General features: G+C 34.7%; 2 protein-coding genes across 2 annotated transcripts; both read right to left on the reverse strand.

Moving 5' to 3' along the window:
• Nucleotides 1-1,508: 1,508 nt before the first annotated feature.
• Nucleotides 1,509-3,737, reverse strand: LOC102610147 (probable ribosome biogenesis protein RLP24). The gene is made up of 5 exons (XM_006493358.4): nt 3,576-3,737; nt 3,165-3,272; nt 2,230-2,343; nt 1,985-2,121; nt 1,509-1,900 (listed from the first exon to the last, which is right to left on the reverse strand). The coding sequence occupies exons 2-5, from the start codon at nt 3,243-3,245 to the stop codon at nt 1,729-1,731; spliced, it is 504 nt and encodes a 167-aa protein (XP_006493421.1). The 5' UTR covers nt 3,246-3,272; nt 3,576-3,737; the 3' UTR covers nt 1,509-1,728.
• A 1,560-nt stretch (nt 3,738-5,297) lies between these two features.
• LOC102610458 (dolichyl-diphosphooligosaccharide--protein glycosyltransferase subunit STT3B) lies at nt 5,298-11,458 on the reverse strand. Its single transcript, XM_006493359.3, has 6 exons — nt 10,259-11,458; nt 9,479-10,015; nt 8,222-8,676; nt 7,311-7,433; nt 5,973-6,032; nt 5,298-5,753 (listed from the first exon to the last, which is right to left on the reverse strand). Exons 1-6 carry the CDS (start codon nt 11,174-11,176, stop codon nt 5,624-5,626), a joined length of 2,223 nt encoding a protein of 740 aa, XP_006493422.2. The 5' UTR covers nt 11,177-11,458; the 3' UTR covers nt 5,298-5,623.
• Nucleotides 11,459-16,319: the final 4,861 nt, after the last annotated feature.

Consider the following 16,319-nt stretch of genomic DNA (forward strand, 5'->3'; position numbering starts at 1 on the left):
GACTTTTAATGAATTAGTTGACTATTAAGAAAATGTAAAAATATAATTTTGTCCTTTTGGTTGTTAAAATTAATAGACAAATAACAGCATCTAGTCTAATTGAAAAAAAAAGCGGTTTTTGTGTCGCTTTTATGTTATGTTTTGATGTCGATGATGAGTATATGGTTGAAAACGCATATGGTTCTTAGAAAGGGATGACAATTGTCTTAGTTTATACTTGATTCTTATTAGTTTTGTCTTGATTGTCATTCTTTAAAAATCTTGAGCATTTATGCTAATTCTTTCAAATTTTTTACGTGAAATTTGAGATTGATACAAACTAAGTTGAGAATTTTAAATTAAGTAAATAACTGTCTGCCTTAAGTGCACATTACTTAGTTTGCACAAACATCATAGTAAGGAATAACTACCAATAATCATTGAGGGCGAAACTGTTCTGAAGTAAGTTGGGTCTATATAACACTAATATCTATTATAAGAAGAATATTACTTTAAAGGGTAGAATGAAAGCTCCTCACTATGGTGTGTTTAGAGAAAAAGAAAAAAGACATGTGTTTAAAAGAAAAATCAAAAGAAAATAAATATTTATGCCTATGTAATTAAAAAAAAATTAAGAATGAATTTTAATTGAATTGATTCTACGCAGAACGTACAAGAATCCAATGTGAGATGATGTGTACTTTTGAATTAAAGTTAGAACTTTAACAATATTTATAATTTTCTTTGAATTATATATTTTAAGCAATCTTCAAAATATCGTAGATTATATTTATGAGTATTATTGTTGGAAACTTTGACAAGAATATAATTCTTCCACTAGGGCGGCCTACGAATTTAGAAGTTAGTTATATAATACCAAATGCAGTCTTGATCACCTGCAAAAGTGATCTAGCTAGATTTTTATTTATTTACTTTGTAGTTTTTGTGTAGATTTTGCTAATCCACCTAAAATAATCCTTGAAACATTTTAATTTTTTTAAAGAACTCTAATGAGTTTGCAAAGTCCAAAAGATCCTATTGCGTCAGATGTTTATTTTTAAGTTCGCTTTGAGAAACCATAAATAGGAGAAAAACATAGGAAAGAGAAGAAGAAAAAATTAGGGCTAACCAAAAAAAAAATTCAAAAGTTATTTTTGATATTTAATACAGTATACATAATAAAAGTTTGATTTTTAAATTTTACAAGCAAGTGCTCTACATATAAGAACACTAATGGCTTGATATCACTCGCCTGTCATCTAGCAGACAAGATAGTGAATAAGCAAACCGAATAAAAGATTAAACAATCCGAAGACATTGTCACCTTGTGTTCATCATTTCAAAAGATCAACAGCACAGTACAATCAGCAGAAGGATTAGGTGCCGATGGTCTGCTGATGGTGCCAATTTAGCTACGAACAGCAAAAATGGCCCTGACAATAGCAGAATTCATTCATGTGAACTCTCATTTTCACTGATGTTTTATCAGAGAGAGGAACTCTCATTTTCACTGATGATTTAACACAAAGTGAAGAAATAAGTTGATTCACATTTTCAAAAACAATGAAATTCAGAACTTTTTACAATGAACTGACTACGAAACAACAAATAAAGTGTTTAATCTAGTGAGCAGAATTGAAATTGATTCAGCGAACAACACACTTCCAGAGACCCAAATAAAGAGTTGAGGACAAAATTTTTGGTAGATATAATATGATGGAGGAAGCAAGAAGAGTCCCCAATTTAAAATTACTCTTCCATGGCTTGATTCTCCTCTGCCTGGGCTTGGACCTTGACTTTGATCTTTGGAAGAGTAAGAGATTGGTCCTGTGCAAGGACAGATGGGGCCTTGACCAGGTGGATGCCCTGCTCCAATTCGATCGCAGCCTCTTTCTGCTCCTTGGCTTTCTTTCCCTTCATTCTGCCAGAATATTCCAATCAAATGACAGTTGGGACAGAGAACCTTAGTATGCATGTCAATATATAATATAAGAAGATAACAAACCTCAGTTTATGATGTCTCTCCTCCCTGGCTACTCTGATTTTATCAATCTTCTTGATTGCCTTCAGAGTGTTTTCTGCGAGATTTCTGTCATATCTCTCTGGCCTATTACGCTTCCTCTCAAACTCAAAGGTAGAGTCCTGACGGTAAGAAAATGGGAAAGAAAAGAACAAATCACCACTAATCCTCATAAACATGTTCAAGTAAAAGAGATTGCAAAACAGGATACTAAAACCAAACATATTCACCTGAGTCATATCCTTCCCGTGCAGCCGCCTGTAGGCCTTTGTCCATTTTACTTTACGAGGATTTCTTTTCATCTTGAAGTTCTTGTGGCATTTGGATCTACAGAAGCGAAAAATCTACAAAAGGATCACTTGTTAGTAGCTTGATGCCCATGACTAACCCAGTGCATAAAGTTATAAATGTAATATCTAATAAACCAAATGCACACCATAAACAGTGATGATAGAGCTCCAAACTCTTATACAAACTTATTCTGTACAAACTGATATGACATATGTTCACTGGTTGGATGAAAATACAAACCATTATAAATAAATCATGTGGGCCAAGATGTACTTATTCTAATTAATTTAATCATGTCACGTCAATTTGTACAAAACAAGTTGTACAAGATTTTATAGCTCTATCATCACTTATCAATGTTTTATAAACACTGTCTCTTTAAAATATTTATATACATGTATATATATACAGGCTAAATGGATGTTTGGGATTGTGCTGGGTTCTCGAGAATCTTGTACTCCTCAATCCCATTTTGAGTTGTCAAATTTTCAGTAACATAATTGCTTTGAGTTGTGTTTTTGGACCCAGAACACTAGCAATCATCAAATAAATGACTTTGAAACATAATATATGAACAGAACTCAAATAAACGATATTTCAGAATCCACTGCAACCCCAAATGTGCATTAAAGGTTCAATAAAACTACCTAGACATAGCACACCTCACAATTTCCAATAACTACAAACACTTGCCCATGATTTTATCCAGGTTTTTAATTTCTAGACACAGAAATCCCAGATCCCACCTAAGCAAACACAAGTCGGCCAAAATCTATAATCTTCAGGAAGCAACCGAACAAAATGTAACCTCTATCATGCCAAAGACAGCCTACATGTGAACCAGCAAATCCTCCATAAAAATAATAAATCGTACCTTGGCATCGTTGCGAACAAACTGAATACCATGGCCTGGATATACGGTGGAGGAGCAAAACCAACACTTCTCTAATCTCATCTTATTATCGAGTTAGCACCAAATTCACTGAAACCCCAGAAAAGATCAAACAACACCAAAAAAAAAAAGTAATAATCAGTGTAAATCACTACTAAGCCCTCCAATTTTTGGTGTAAATGAACAAACGCACAAAAACCATCAATAAAAAAGGAAAATTTTAGAAAAAGAAATAATTTACTTCTGAATAAAATTTCTCAAGAAATAATTTCACATGCAACATTAGAGACGATAGCCAAAAAAAAAAAAAAAAACCTTTTATCAATATTCCGGATATTATTGAAAAAAAAAAAAAAGAGAAATTGAGTAGAAGACAAAGCTAAGAAGACTTACAGCTCAGGAATTGGCTCAAAATGTGGTGGAGGCTGGAGGGCTCTGCTGTGCTCGAGCTTGTCGTTAGGGTTTTTGTTTAAGAGACACAAGAAGGCTGATTTTGGTGATATTTTTCATTTGGGCCCTCAGCTTTAACAAAATAAAACATTTGGCACAGTAAAACTTTTTTAAAGGGCCCGCCCACAGTTAGATATTAATCCAACTAATTTAACCCTTTTTTTTTTCTTTTTCTTTTTTTTTTCCTTTCCTTTGTCACTTAAGTTTTTTACCATTTTGACACTAGAGTTGCGCTAGTAGAATATGACTATTTCTAATATTCGTTTTTTCAGGCATTTGGTTTAAAAATTTACTATGAATTTTATTTCTCTAATAGAGAGTTTCGAAACACTATATTATATGCTCAAATTTAACATAATATGCTAATTTAGTCTTATTGAAAAATCTGTCATAATATTAATTAATTTACGATGACAAAATTATTTCTCTGCAAAGATTCACTAATATATTCCAACTTATTGTAATATTGAAAACTTTGATATTAACATAAAGTAAACAAATATATAACTATATAGTAAATAGAGAAAGATGAAAGGATTGATTGTAAAAAATTATATGATACGGGCTTGCCAATTGAATTGGATGCAAGGGACATTTTGCCAAGAGAGGAAGAAGGAGCTAAAACCATGACTAAGGAGCCCAATAATGAATTCGCAAAAGCAAAACAGCAGCTCAACTTTAGATCCGAGAGAACCAAGAAACAGCCAAGCTGGATGAAGGACTACACCACGTGAACCAGGACAGCAAGGTGGATGGATAATTCCTCTTAACGATTATTTGAATTCTGTTATTATAATTTAGATATTTTACCATTGCTAACTCATGTTTGTTTTTTAGCCTTAGAATACTCTAGAGGAGTCACGAGATATATATGCAAAAGGGAATATTGTGTTAAGACATGTTTATGAATGAAAGTCTTTTTTTTCATCTCTGTCTTATTCTTTTTTTTTCTTATTCTGGAGCCGTCACTCGCTCGAAGAGTGCTCAATCATTAGTACATTTTCTGAATTCTAGCAGTAAAGTGTATTATTATATCTGAGAATATTAAAAAAAAAGTGTGAATTCAATTTTGAATTTCGAATGACCCAACTGCATTACATTTGGTAGCTATTTTATAGTAAGCTAACCGACAAATATTAATATAGATGACAACATTAAGGCCTGTATTCGATAATTTAGTAACGCAATCTCTTTGAATCTTAATGTATGAATACAAAACTCATCAAATATTTGTGAGCGTATGAAACACAACTGGAAGGTATGGATAAACATTACACAGCATAACTCTGTTGAAAGCAAAAACTTGGAAAAGAAAATGAGAAATTTCAAAAGTTTTTGGTATTTTTACATTTTCAATCTTAGGGTGAATAGTTGGTAATTTCCCAAGAGATGTTTAAAGTATGGTGTATTGTCAAATAAGAGATATTAGCTCAATTTTATGTCCAAAATGAAAAAAAGAGATGGCGCGAAGAAATCAAACCGACAATGCCCCTCCTTGATATTTACCTAAAGATTATATAATATTTACTGGAACAAAAGTTACGGAAGGGGTTTGATGAGTTGAAAATAGAGTTTGATCATCATTTTGGGTTCAACATATTGGCAATTTCCTTCGGCCCCATATGGATGAAACAAAGACAACTATGATACAAAAACTTTCATCACTTGATCAAAATTCAACTATATAAATTGCATCAAGCCAATCAATTACATTCGACTAGAAGTTGGAGGATCTAAACAAATTTCCAACCATGTAATGGCATAAATTAAATAGTCCAAACAGACAAGGCTGACGGGTATTATCGAGTCTCAAAACGGTATTCAAGAAAATTAAAGAGCCTATGAATGTTAAAAACTCAATCTCTTAGCAAAACATGGTTCCTTCTACTACTAACACTATAACTTAAAAAGAGACTCAAGCTCTTGCAGTTTCTCCTACTCAGTTCCTCTTCTGTGCCGCAGCGATAGAGGGAGGGATCTGCCTCTCGGTCTCACCACCTATTATTAGGTGGCTTGACCTTGTAAATACGAACTATCCAGTTAGATGTAGTAAACGCCTCTTCCAAATGTTCAAGTTTGATATCCTTATTTCCAATTTCGACCCCCCTCGCACGATCATACCTACCAACCCAAAAAGCATTTACGGGAATTTTAGCAATGTCTATAAGCAACAATGCCCTTCACTGTGGAAAATCTCAAGAATAGAGGCAAAGCAAACCATATTTAGCTTGTCTCCGCATAACACAACAAAAATTTCATGGAGGATCACAAGCCTCAAATGCAATTGATAATGTGATAAACAAACAGACCTTATGCATTTAGAGAATTATTATTACTTACCCAGGAGGTTTGCCATACTCTGTTACCAGCTCTCCAAATCGATAGTATGATAGCTTATACCTAATCACATAAAAAAATAAATATACAAGTTAAACTTCTTGATAATCAGAAATTGCACTACATAAAACACAAATAGAGAGAGAGAGAGAGAGTGTTCTACTCAGGAAATTTGCTCCTATTTGCTAATCAATATAGAAAGGAAACTTTCCCTTAAAGTTCCAGCAATGGAATTATTCTTCAGATAAATAGAGATAAAAATTAAATCAAACATAAGAAGCCAGAAACCTTTGGTTTAACAAAGTTCGAAGTAGCCAATCTAGCAAAATAGAATGGAAGCATTACATCACAAGTTCCTAGAAGAATATCCAAAGAAGTGAACCTAGACCATCAAAAGTATAACTAAATTTCTCCTTAACAAATTTTATTTTGAAACAAATGTTGAGGACTAAACATGGGCTTATTCTTGGCCAGATGACAAGTGAAGTCATGATTCCATTTAGGACTTCAAACTCATAGAAATTGAAGGGAGAGAAAGTAATAGTTCTTATAAGTATCATAAACTCCAATGAAGCAAACAAATAAGAGAAAAAGCCTGGACAACAAATGGACATCAAGTGCAAAATTTTCGTCCAACAGAAATGTAAGGATTGATAGAGAAATGCAAACTTGATGAAACATATAAGCCTCTACAATATAGAAGAAGGCAACAATGACTCTCATTGGAAGATCACTTGACGATGTGCATGTTTTTTTTTTTTCCTCCTTTTTGTAAGATCTTGACAAAATGCATGTGCTCACGCAGACATGTGAGTTTGAAGTTAATATTCAACCAACAGACACAGAATGGAGCATAGCCCCCAGAAAACATAAACTCTTAGACAGGAAGCTTAAATCCACCAAATTAACTTGGCAAGTTAGTCTAAGGCCGCTTGAATAAAGTAACAGAGTTGTCAAAAAATGTTGGAGGAATTAGCAAATGAAGTTTTCAAGGTACCAATAATATGGTCATGTAATACCAAAATTTTCAAGCTAAAAGCTGTCCAAATTAATGCAGCAATTGATGGTCATAATGTTAAAACAAGAAAGACTCATGCCCAGGTAAGCCCAATGGACCTCCTTGAAGAATTTCACTATGGTACAAAATACTGTAAACAAAGACTGAAATCATCATTATCATTGTCCCGATGGACATAAATGAAAGTTAAAAATAGAAAAAGATGAAAGTAAAATAAATCCAAACTCAGGGCCAAATAACTGTTACATGATTGTTGCCATGCAATACTCCATAGGATCATAATAAAACTAAAATAGGACAAAGATAACAGCAAAGAAACTTACATGAGACAGTTCAACATCTTTGGTGCTGCCCCTTTATCAACACGGTAATCCCCATTAACAAGGTAATCAGGTTCCTTGATTACAGGGAATACTCCACCTCCAATTCTAACCATCCAAAGAAATCTAGCACAAAAAGAATTGTCTTAGTAGAAAGCTATGGCACACAGCTGATGATCATCAGTGGCAAAAAAGAATGAATTGAGATTATAATCACCGGCCATTCTTAAACGGACAATGGTTTTCTTTACTCAGGCCAAAAATGCACATTTCTGATGATTCCATTTCCAAAAATAACATTCATAAATAAAAGTTAAAGATTCTACAAATTCACACAATTATTGTTTTTGCTAAGAAACAAAACATTATATAAATAACTATAAGAAATATGTACAAGGATTGGTGGGGCTACAAATCCACAAAATTAATGACGAGAAGTCCCAATCTAACCAAAACACTCAAAAAACTGCAAAGGTCTAAAAGTATCCCAAAACCCAAAAACACCAGCTCACTAAGAATGCATCCTTGTTAAGATACAGAAGCTTCCCAATTTAGCAAAATAAAAAAGAAAGAGATGTCTTTGAATTCAGCAATAATAGATGCCTAGAGGAAAGCCCAGAACTTCACTTTGTCCCAAAGATGTGAAGGATCTTCCCCAGAACATGGCCAACGAAAATCATACCAAAGGTAGATTGAATGAAAACTAATCATCTTTCTTCAGTAACAACAGAAAAGGTTCAATTAAAATTTTGTTCTCAGATTCCGACGTCCCCTTTTTCCTTCAAAATCTTACTGTTTACTATATCTTACTAATATTAAATTGAACATGAACGAAGAATCAACCCAAAAAAAGAATATAAGGCGTTCTTTGAGTTGATGAAATAATGTTCAAAATGCAATGTCAAAAGACTCACTTGTTTATATCATCAGATGAGTAGCCTGTAACGCCACCAAAAACAACTAATACGTAATCCACATCAAGTGATCTCATTATCTCGTAGGCCTCATCCTCATAAGAAGACATTGCACGCCCAACAGTAGCAATGTGAGTATTGTTCCAGGTATTGTTATCAACAATAACAGTTCTGTTTCCCATGGCAGTGATTTGGTACCCATAATCCCACCAGGACATGACCTTAGCATCAGGCGGAGTATTTTGCCGCAGCCAAAAGTATGCCTCACGGTAATCATCAAAGATGACTCTATTGCCATGGGCACCCCTTGCAGCCAAAACAATCGAGGGAGATGAGTATGCCTCTGATGTGACCCAGGTACAGTGGGTAGCATACTTGCTAAGCAAGTAGAAAGCACCAAGAAGCAATGCAATAGCACCATTCTTTTGAAAAGGCTGGGATTGATCAAATGAAGCCTAATTGTCCAAAGAGAAACAATAAAAACATTATCTCTTTATGCAGAACTACCTTTATGAATCAAAAGAAAAGATGTTAAATTTGGCACTGAACCGGAAGGAAATGCAGTTTTATATGTTTGACCGAACTGTAATTTCTAGTTAGAGATTTGACAGAAGATTTTCTGCATTATCACTAAATCATTCAATATTACACAGACCGGAGACAACAGAGAAATTTTCTCAGTTTTTAGCACTTGGCATATAGAAGACAACAAAGCAAGTCAATTCTCCATACTTATCTCCCAATACATCCAAATAACAAGAATAAGATTTTTTTTTTAAAAAAAAAAAAAAGAGCACAAGTAGCAATGCATAGAAAATTCTCCGCTAACTACAAAGTTGTTGCACAATCACTAGATTCATGGTCTATGAACCTTCCAAGTCAAGCCTCACTTTTTCTTGTCCTAAACATTACTTCTAAGAGCATTTCAATCTAGAGAGATAAGTTAATTTGCATAACAAAGAACTAAGACATGTCACAAGAAGTTTTCATTTTCTAATGGTCCTTTCAGATAAACAACCAGGTATCTAGTTATAAGATAGTAGCATTTATATTACTTCAGTTAAGTCCATCAAATAAAGCGCAAATACATTGACATTATAGGGTTAACTGAAAAGTCATATTTCTAATGCAAGAATATTAAGAGGACCGGGAGCAAACAGAAACTTAGCCATGCTTAGCAAAAGAAATCCACTACTTTCCAGAACCAAGAACAACAAAGAGAGAAGGGTGCGCTGAATATATCAGTAAAACCCTCACCTTAGAAGAGGCCTTCGAGCCACCAGTTCCTTTGCTAGAACCAGCAACAGCTGTCTTGCTTTTAGTCCTTAACAATGAGGTCAAATTCTTTATAGTGGCAGAAACAGCAATAGCACTGATTAGGCATACTGCTGGTGTGGCAACAAGAATCAATCGAACCATAACACCAGCGAAATACATGCTCGTGAGGCCATACATAACAATAAATATAGTGGCATCTGACAACTTCTTGAAGCAGAAATAGAGACCAGCTGGAAAAAGGAAAAGCAGGATATGAAAGTCAAACATGAAAGAAGACCATGCTGTCGGCTGATGCTCTGAGACAGATGCAATGATTGGGATATTATCCTTAGCGTATGTTGGATCCAACAAGGAGTAAAATCGGCCTGTCCACGGAGAAATATACCCCGATGCTGTGCCTACTCCCAACGCAAGAGCACCTACAGCTATGGCAGAGGTCACAGTGATCCTCAAAAAGGCTTGAAACAGTTTTGTGTCACTTAACATGTATTTAACCCAATCTAAGAAGTAAAACACCTGCACCAATTGTTCAATTATTTCCATGGTAAGCATTTCACATCAAATTCCAACCAAAATATTCTAAATTTTTATCATGAAAAATTAGTTATACTTGGCTTCTTAAATATCCATAATTACAGACATAAGCAAATCCCATTTTTTAGTAAGAAGAAAAGGGGAAAAAAACAAATCAGAAGACCAGAAAAACAAAAACTTATGTTTTACATAAACAAAGCAAAAGAGAGGACCACATTGCAATACCTGCATCAAGAAGAAAACACCCATGGCGGCCATATGCTCACCAGATTGCACATGCTGAAACCCAACAAACCGAATTTGCATAGCCAACAACATTCCCAAAACATACATACAATTATAAGCCACGTACAGTCTCATAGAATATCTCCCAGTAATCAAAAGCACAAGCACATACAGTGGAATCAAATTGATGATGAACACATATCCACCCCAAGCTGAAACCATATAAAAATACCCAAATGCAGATGCAAGAGCCCATGCCAATGACCCAGTATTGACTGCCTTAACAAACAAGTAAAACGTCAACAACAGTGCGAAAATTGCCACTCCCTCGTTATCATAAGACCCAGCAACCGATCTCGATATGTATCCAGGACAAATAGCTATGAATGCAGCAGCTACAAGCCCAGCACCCGAATCCCAAATCTCTTTACCGAAAAAGTACGCAACCACAGTCGTATTCGAGGCAAAAAACGGTGCCGTTAAGACACAGACCTCACGAATATGAACCGCAAACCGGAGGAATCGGAGAGTCCAGTAAATGAAAGCAGCGGTCACCATTAAGCCCGGGTAAAGGGTCCCACCGATGATACGGCCAAGTGGGTACCAGCTTTCCGAATCGAACCAGTTCCAGAATTCGTAGAATCCCTTCTCGGTCAGAAACAGCGTCGTTCTGTAGTTGAAATAGGGATCGAACTCGTGGATCATTGACTCGTAGCGAAGGACACTGAAGAGACGAGTGATGAAGGCGAGAATGTATACTAGACCGAGGATCGAGACGCGGAGCAGAAGCTCCTGTTGCTTCGTTTTGAGCTTGAATGACTTGAAAGAGAAATTGCTGAATAGATCTGATTCCAGGTTCATAGCTGGCGCCGCCGTGGCTTTTACGGCGCCGTTTTGGGACTCTGTTTTGCCGACCATGATGATTTGGGGATGAAAGAAAGGAAAAAAAAAATTAAATTACGGGTTTGGATTTATTAGTGAGATCGAGGTCAAAGCAGTGAACTTTCCATCGAATTGTTCGTTAATTATGAGTTTTTGGAAAATTAGGGTTTATGAAAACCCTGGAAATGGTGATCTGGGAACAGTGAGGGTGAATGTTGTGTTGAATCTACTGGTAAGTGAGTGGTACGATGAAAAGTGAAAAGAAAGAGGAACCCCAGGCTTCGAAGGATTCTGTTAAGGATCCAAAAAGCTGTAGACAAAAGTGGAAGTATTTAAGAAAGAATTTTGTTTCAAATCAATCATTCAATCTGTTCTTTGTACTTATTGGGCTTAGAAATGGGCCGGTCCATGAACTTTGACATGGGATTCAAAATTTATAAGGGAAAATGATTTATACGCCCCGAACGTTTAAGGAAAAAAGATACAAAATTTCTTATTATTAAAAAAATATTTAAATTTTAATTTATTAATCAATTCTATTAATTTCTATAAAAAAAATTATTTTAACATTATAATAACAATTATCTTCTTCTAACGTACAAGTCAATATATTGACTTGTACCATTTTACCTATAAATTGTTAATAAAATTACGAATATATCATTATTTATAAGGATTGAATTTTTCTGTTGAACACCAGCCTTCTATAAGTAGAGATGAAGAAGCCTTTGTAGCAATGGCTTTAGGGCATGAACAGAAGCTAGGCACAAGCAGTGGCGTGAACAGTGTTACGAGCAGTGGGGTCTATGTGCGGTGGGTTAGGGAATTCTATTAAAGGTTTGTGATCTTTTTTATAGGGTTTCTAGTTTGATCAATTAAATTCAGTGTTTAGAGTTTGTGATTTTTGGAAGAAGGTTTTTAGGTAAATTCACCAGTTATTAGAAAAGAAACAGACCATATTAACCTTTTAATTACACAAATAAATTAAATCCGTTAATAAGTTAGGATTTAAATGTCTTTTTTTTAAATGTTAAAGAGTTTTGCGTCTTTTTTCTTAAACGTTTGGGATGTATTAGTCCTTTTTCCAATTTATAAAGAGTTGTTGGACAATTGACACCCCTCCAAAATACTTTTAAAACCTTATTTTTAAATTATACTCCACCTAATGTTAAAAAAAGTTTTTAGCTTTAAATAACTAATGAAATACTAATTAGGCAACCCAAGAGGGGGGTGAATTGAGATTCTAAAAATTAAGCAATTAAAACTTAATGCAAATTAAACAAAGCAACCAAATTTCAAATAAACAAATTAATGTGCAATGAAAAATAAAGAGATAGGGTAAGAGAGAGCAAACACGCAATTTTTATGTGGTTTCGACCAACCGTACCTATGTCCATGCCTCCAAGCTCACCGAGCTTGAGAATTTCACTAAACGAGCCTCCAAGGCTTCAACAACTTTTACAATTGACTTCCAAGGTATCAAAAGACCTTTATAACAAGAGATTATCCTCAATCTCTTAACTCAAGTGTATCTCAACACTTACATTCACTCAAAAATCAAGATTACAAATGAATTTTCTCTCACACAATGTATTTAATTACAAATGAAAGCGCAATGTGTGAATGAATGAAACAACAAAAAAAATTTAAAGCTCAATAATGGTTGTATACTTAGTAGCAAGCTCAATGATAACTCTTGGATATCTTTTTATTTGAATTTGATTGGCCCATTTTATAGTTGGAGCTAAAAACTAGCCATTGTTGACATTCTGAACAAAATCAGATCGCTGTTAGCTGCTGTCGGTTAACCGTTTTGAGTAGTCCAAATGACCGTTGAGCTAAAATTTCAAATAATCAGCTAACCATTTGGAATTATCGGTTAGCCATTAATTTTCAGAAATCTGCAAAACAAATTTGGCTTGGCCGTTCTTACTAAACGGTTCACGGTTAAAATGTAATTCCTTTCTGAAAATTATTTGTTAGCCGTTTGATATTATCGGTTAGCCGTTTGATATTATCGGTTAGCCATTTATTTCCAGAAACCTGCAAAACAAATTGTGCTTATCCGTTCTTCCTAAACGGTCCATGGTTAGAAACTAACATCTCTATGTAAATAATCGGTTAACCATTTTTAACAAACGGTTCACCGTTATTTTCTAGAATCAGTATTTTAACTGACTTTTGCAGCGAATGATTTTTTGATTAAAGTTAACGATTATCCCAATTCATAAACATGTCTAGAACTATTATACGGTTTTTAAGAATTTGTCTATTAATGAAAGTGATGTTCATAATTTATATACATATTTTACCCTTTATTATGTATTTGCTAGTTATTTTTATTTCTTATTTTTAATTAATTGCATTATTTTATTGAATAGGAAATTAATTTAAGATTATGGATAAAAAGAGCATAAAATAGCTCAATTTTGGAAGCATTAAAGATTAATTGATTTTTGGAAGCAATTAGACATACATGCATGTGGAAATCAAGCCAAGGAACCGAATTCAACAAGTTAATTCATCATGCGCATGCGGATAAAGGAGAGAAATTGATTTTAGCTTTAAGAAGGGACCCGCACTTTGCTTTCATAAATGGAAAAAGGAATCCTATAGCAATTCTAAGTGCCCAGCACGTGAGTGAAGCCAAAGCAAATTAAAAGGCTTGGCCTTTGGCTTAAGAGTTGGAAAAAGTCATTGGGGCTCATTTTAAAAGCTATATAAGAAAGCTAAACTTTGGCTTTTAAGGAGGGCAGCCGCCAGTAGGTTTGGCAATTTAGCCTGATCCTATTTTTAGTCCGATTGACCCGACCTTAATTGTTAGGGCTTTGACCAGAATTTTTGAATTTCGGGTCGGGTTCGGGCCACAATTTTAAGGCCCGAATAAATTTAGGGTCAGGGTCGGGCTTTAAGCCAACCTGACCCGACCTAACCCTATTTGCAAAAAAAAAAAAAAATCACAACATGACACACGCACACATCACAGACAGCCACAACATCACACGATTCACAGTTTCACACAACACACACACACAAATTCTCAAAAACCCTAGGCCATTAAGCCAGTCACCCAGCCCGCCGTCGAATCAGCTAGCATCGTGACTATCACCACACGCCAGCCAACTAGCCGTGTCTTGCCGTCGCGTGTCTCGCTGTCGCGTGTCTCCCTGTCGCGTGTCTCGCTGTCGCGTGTCTCACTGTCGCGTGTCTCGCTGTCGCGTGTCTCGCTGTCGCGTGTCTCACTGTCGTGTGTCTCGCCGCCAATCTGCCATCGTGACAGTCCGCGATGTGAGTGAACCAGCCAGCCGCCCGTTGCCACACTGCATACAATTTTTGATTTACCCATAAAACCAACAGCACTCGATCGGTTCTGTAATTATTTCCGACCAAAATTGTAAGTTCAAATTGAGTTTATGACCAAAATTGTAAGTTCAATTTTTGACTTCTTTATGTCCTCCGTTCCAGCAGCCAATTTGTTTCTTATAATTAAGTTTAGGTAATGAAATTAGATGGCAATGCAATTGCCAATTGTTATTATATCTTATAATCCAATTAGATGGCAATGAATTTTTATTTTATTTTTGTGGTGATGGATTAGATGGCAATTGTTAGTATTATTTTCTGTTTAGCTTTAATTAAGCAATGAGTTTGGCTTTATAAGCCAAAGTTTGATTGGATTTTCATAGTTCGATTTGGTGAATTTGGAAAATAGCTCTATGGTGGCTGTTGCTGTTATAGATTTCTCTAAAAGATTTCTCTACCATTGGCTGTTGTTGTTATAGTAAAATGATTTTTGGAGTCCTTCCAGAGGTGGTGCAATGAAAATGGTTGGCTACCATTTTGGCAATCCTTGGAATGGAAGCAAGTGGTTCCTATGAAAGAAAATGGTTTCGGTAGGGTTGGGCTAGGCCCGACCTGATGTTGGCCCGATTCGAGTCAGGCCCGACTCGACCCTAACTATAAATAGGTAGGGCTTTTTTAGGGCCGGGCTTTAATTCTTTGTTGATCGGGTCGGGTTGGGTTTGGCCAAGCCCGAGCCCGACTCGATGTTTTGCCATCCCTAGCCGCCAGAGGAGGCAAGAAGTGCAGACACAAGGCTGTGAGAGAAGAATAAAGCAGCGACAGCAGCAATTTAATTTTTATGGCTGGTTTTATTTATTTTGTTGCTCTCAATTCAAGTATGTCTAGTTAATTTTTTTTTTACTGAGGTTAAGGATGAAGCCCTATTTTATGAAATAATTATGTTTTTATTTAATTAATTCCCTATATATATTCTTTGATGATTATGATTTTTATTTCACATGATTAGTTGGATGTAATTAAAATCTTTTCATCAATTCTGTAATGCATTATTGATTGTTAGGATTAATATTCGATTAAATCTATGCTTGGGTCTATAAAATTTATACATGATCATCTTTGATTTCATGTCTTTCATTAAATTGTTTACACAGAGTGCTTAGAAAAACTTTGACTCTTTGTTATTCAATATATTTACATGAGATGCTTAGATGTCATACTATTAAGCAGAAAAAGAACCTACATTAGATTTAATTACTTGGGCTTAATTGTTATATCCATGAGATGACATAGATTGATTTCGAGTTGTCACTCTAAAATTGGGGATTAATTAATAATGGGAAATTATCAGCCATAGACCCTTAAATAACACTTGTATCAAACGTGCTACAACATTTTTCAAGTGTATCACTCATATACTCTAAGTTGACAAAATATTTCTGCCATCCACCAATACGTTAACTTCCGTTAGAAAGTTAACAGAATTATGGCAAATTGATTATTTCGCCCTTGAAACTCAAAATGAGGTAAAAAGATAAAATTTATCCCAAAAATTAACGTAAATTTTCAATACATAATTTTTTTTATTTTGTTATTAACAATACAATTTTTTATTAAAAAAATATGAATTATTAATGGTGCATATTATTAACAATTATCCGTAAAAAATATCCATATTATATCATAAAAAATTATTAACAACATATTATTTACAATTATACATATTATACCATAAAAAATTCCAGTTGGAGCTTAGAGGAGTAGATCTTCAAAAATTTAGGTTAAATTTTGGAGGAGTATATTCAGTTGTAAAGTAACTTTTTTTAGCAATTATTAACAATTATCCGATAAATAGGATGACATGTCATTTTTATCAATA

Source organism: Citrus sinensis, chromosome 3 (genome assembly GCF_022201045.2).
Source record: "Citrus sinensis cultivar Valencia sweet orange chromosome 3, DVS_A1.0, whole genome shotgun sequence".
Classification (NCBI taxonomy): domain Eukaryota; kingdom Viridiplantae; phylum Streptophyta; class Magnoliopsida; order Sapindales; family Rutaceae; genus Citrus; species Citrus sinensis.

What these genes read in the sequence shown, in the direction of transcription:
- LOC102610147 (XM_006493358.4), bottom strand. Translation starts at nt 3,245, where the DNA reads ATGAGATTAGAGAAGTGTTGGTTTTGCTCCTCCACCGTATATCCAGGC. An exon ending in TTGTTCGCAACGATGCCAAG is followed by an intron (nt 2,344 to 3,164) that starts GTACGATTTATT and finishes ATCCTTTTGTAG; the next exon opens with ATTTTTCGCTTCTGTAGATC. An exon ending in ACGGGAAGGATATGACTCAG is followed by an intron (nt 2,122 to 2,229) that starts GTGAATATGTTT and finishes TCTTACCGTCAG; the next exon opens with GACTCTACCTTTGAGTTTGA.
- LOC102610458 (XM_006493359.3), bottom strand. Translation starts at nt 11,176, where the DNA reads ATGGTCGGCAAAACAGAGTCCCAAAACGGCGCCGTAAAAGCCACGGCG. An exon ending in TCATCTGATGATATAAACAA is followed by an intron (nt 7,434 to 8,221) that starts GTGAGTCTTTTG and finishes TTTTTGTGCTAG; the next exon opens with ATTTCTTTGGATGGTTAGAA. An exon ending in GAGTATGGCAAACCTCCTGG is followed by an intron (nt 5,754 to 5,972) that starts GTAAGTAATAAT and finishes TTGGGTTGGTAG; the next exon opens with GTATGATCGTGCGAGGGGGG.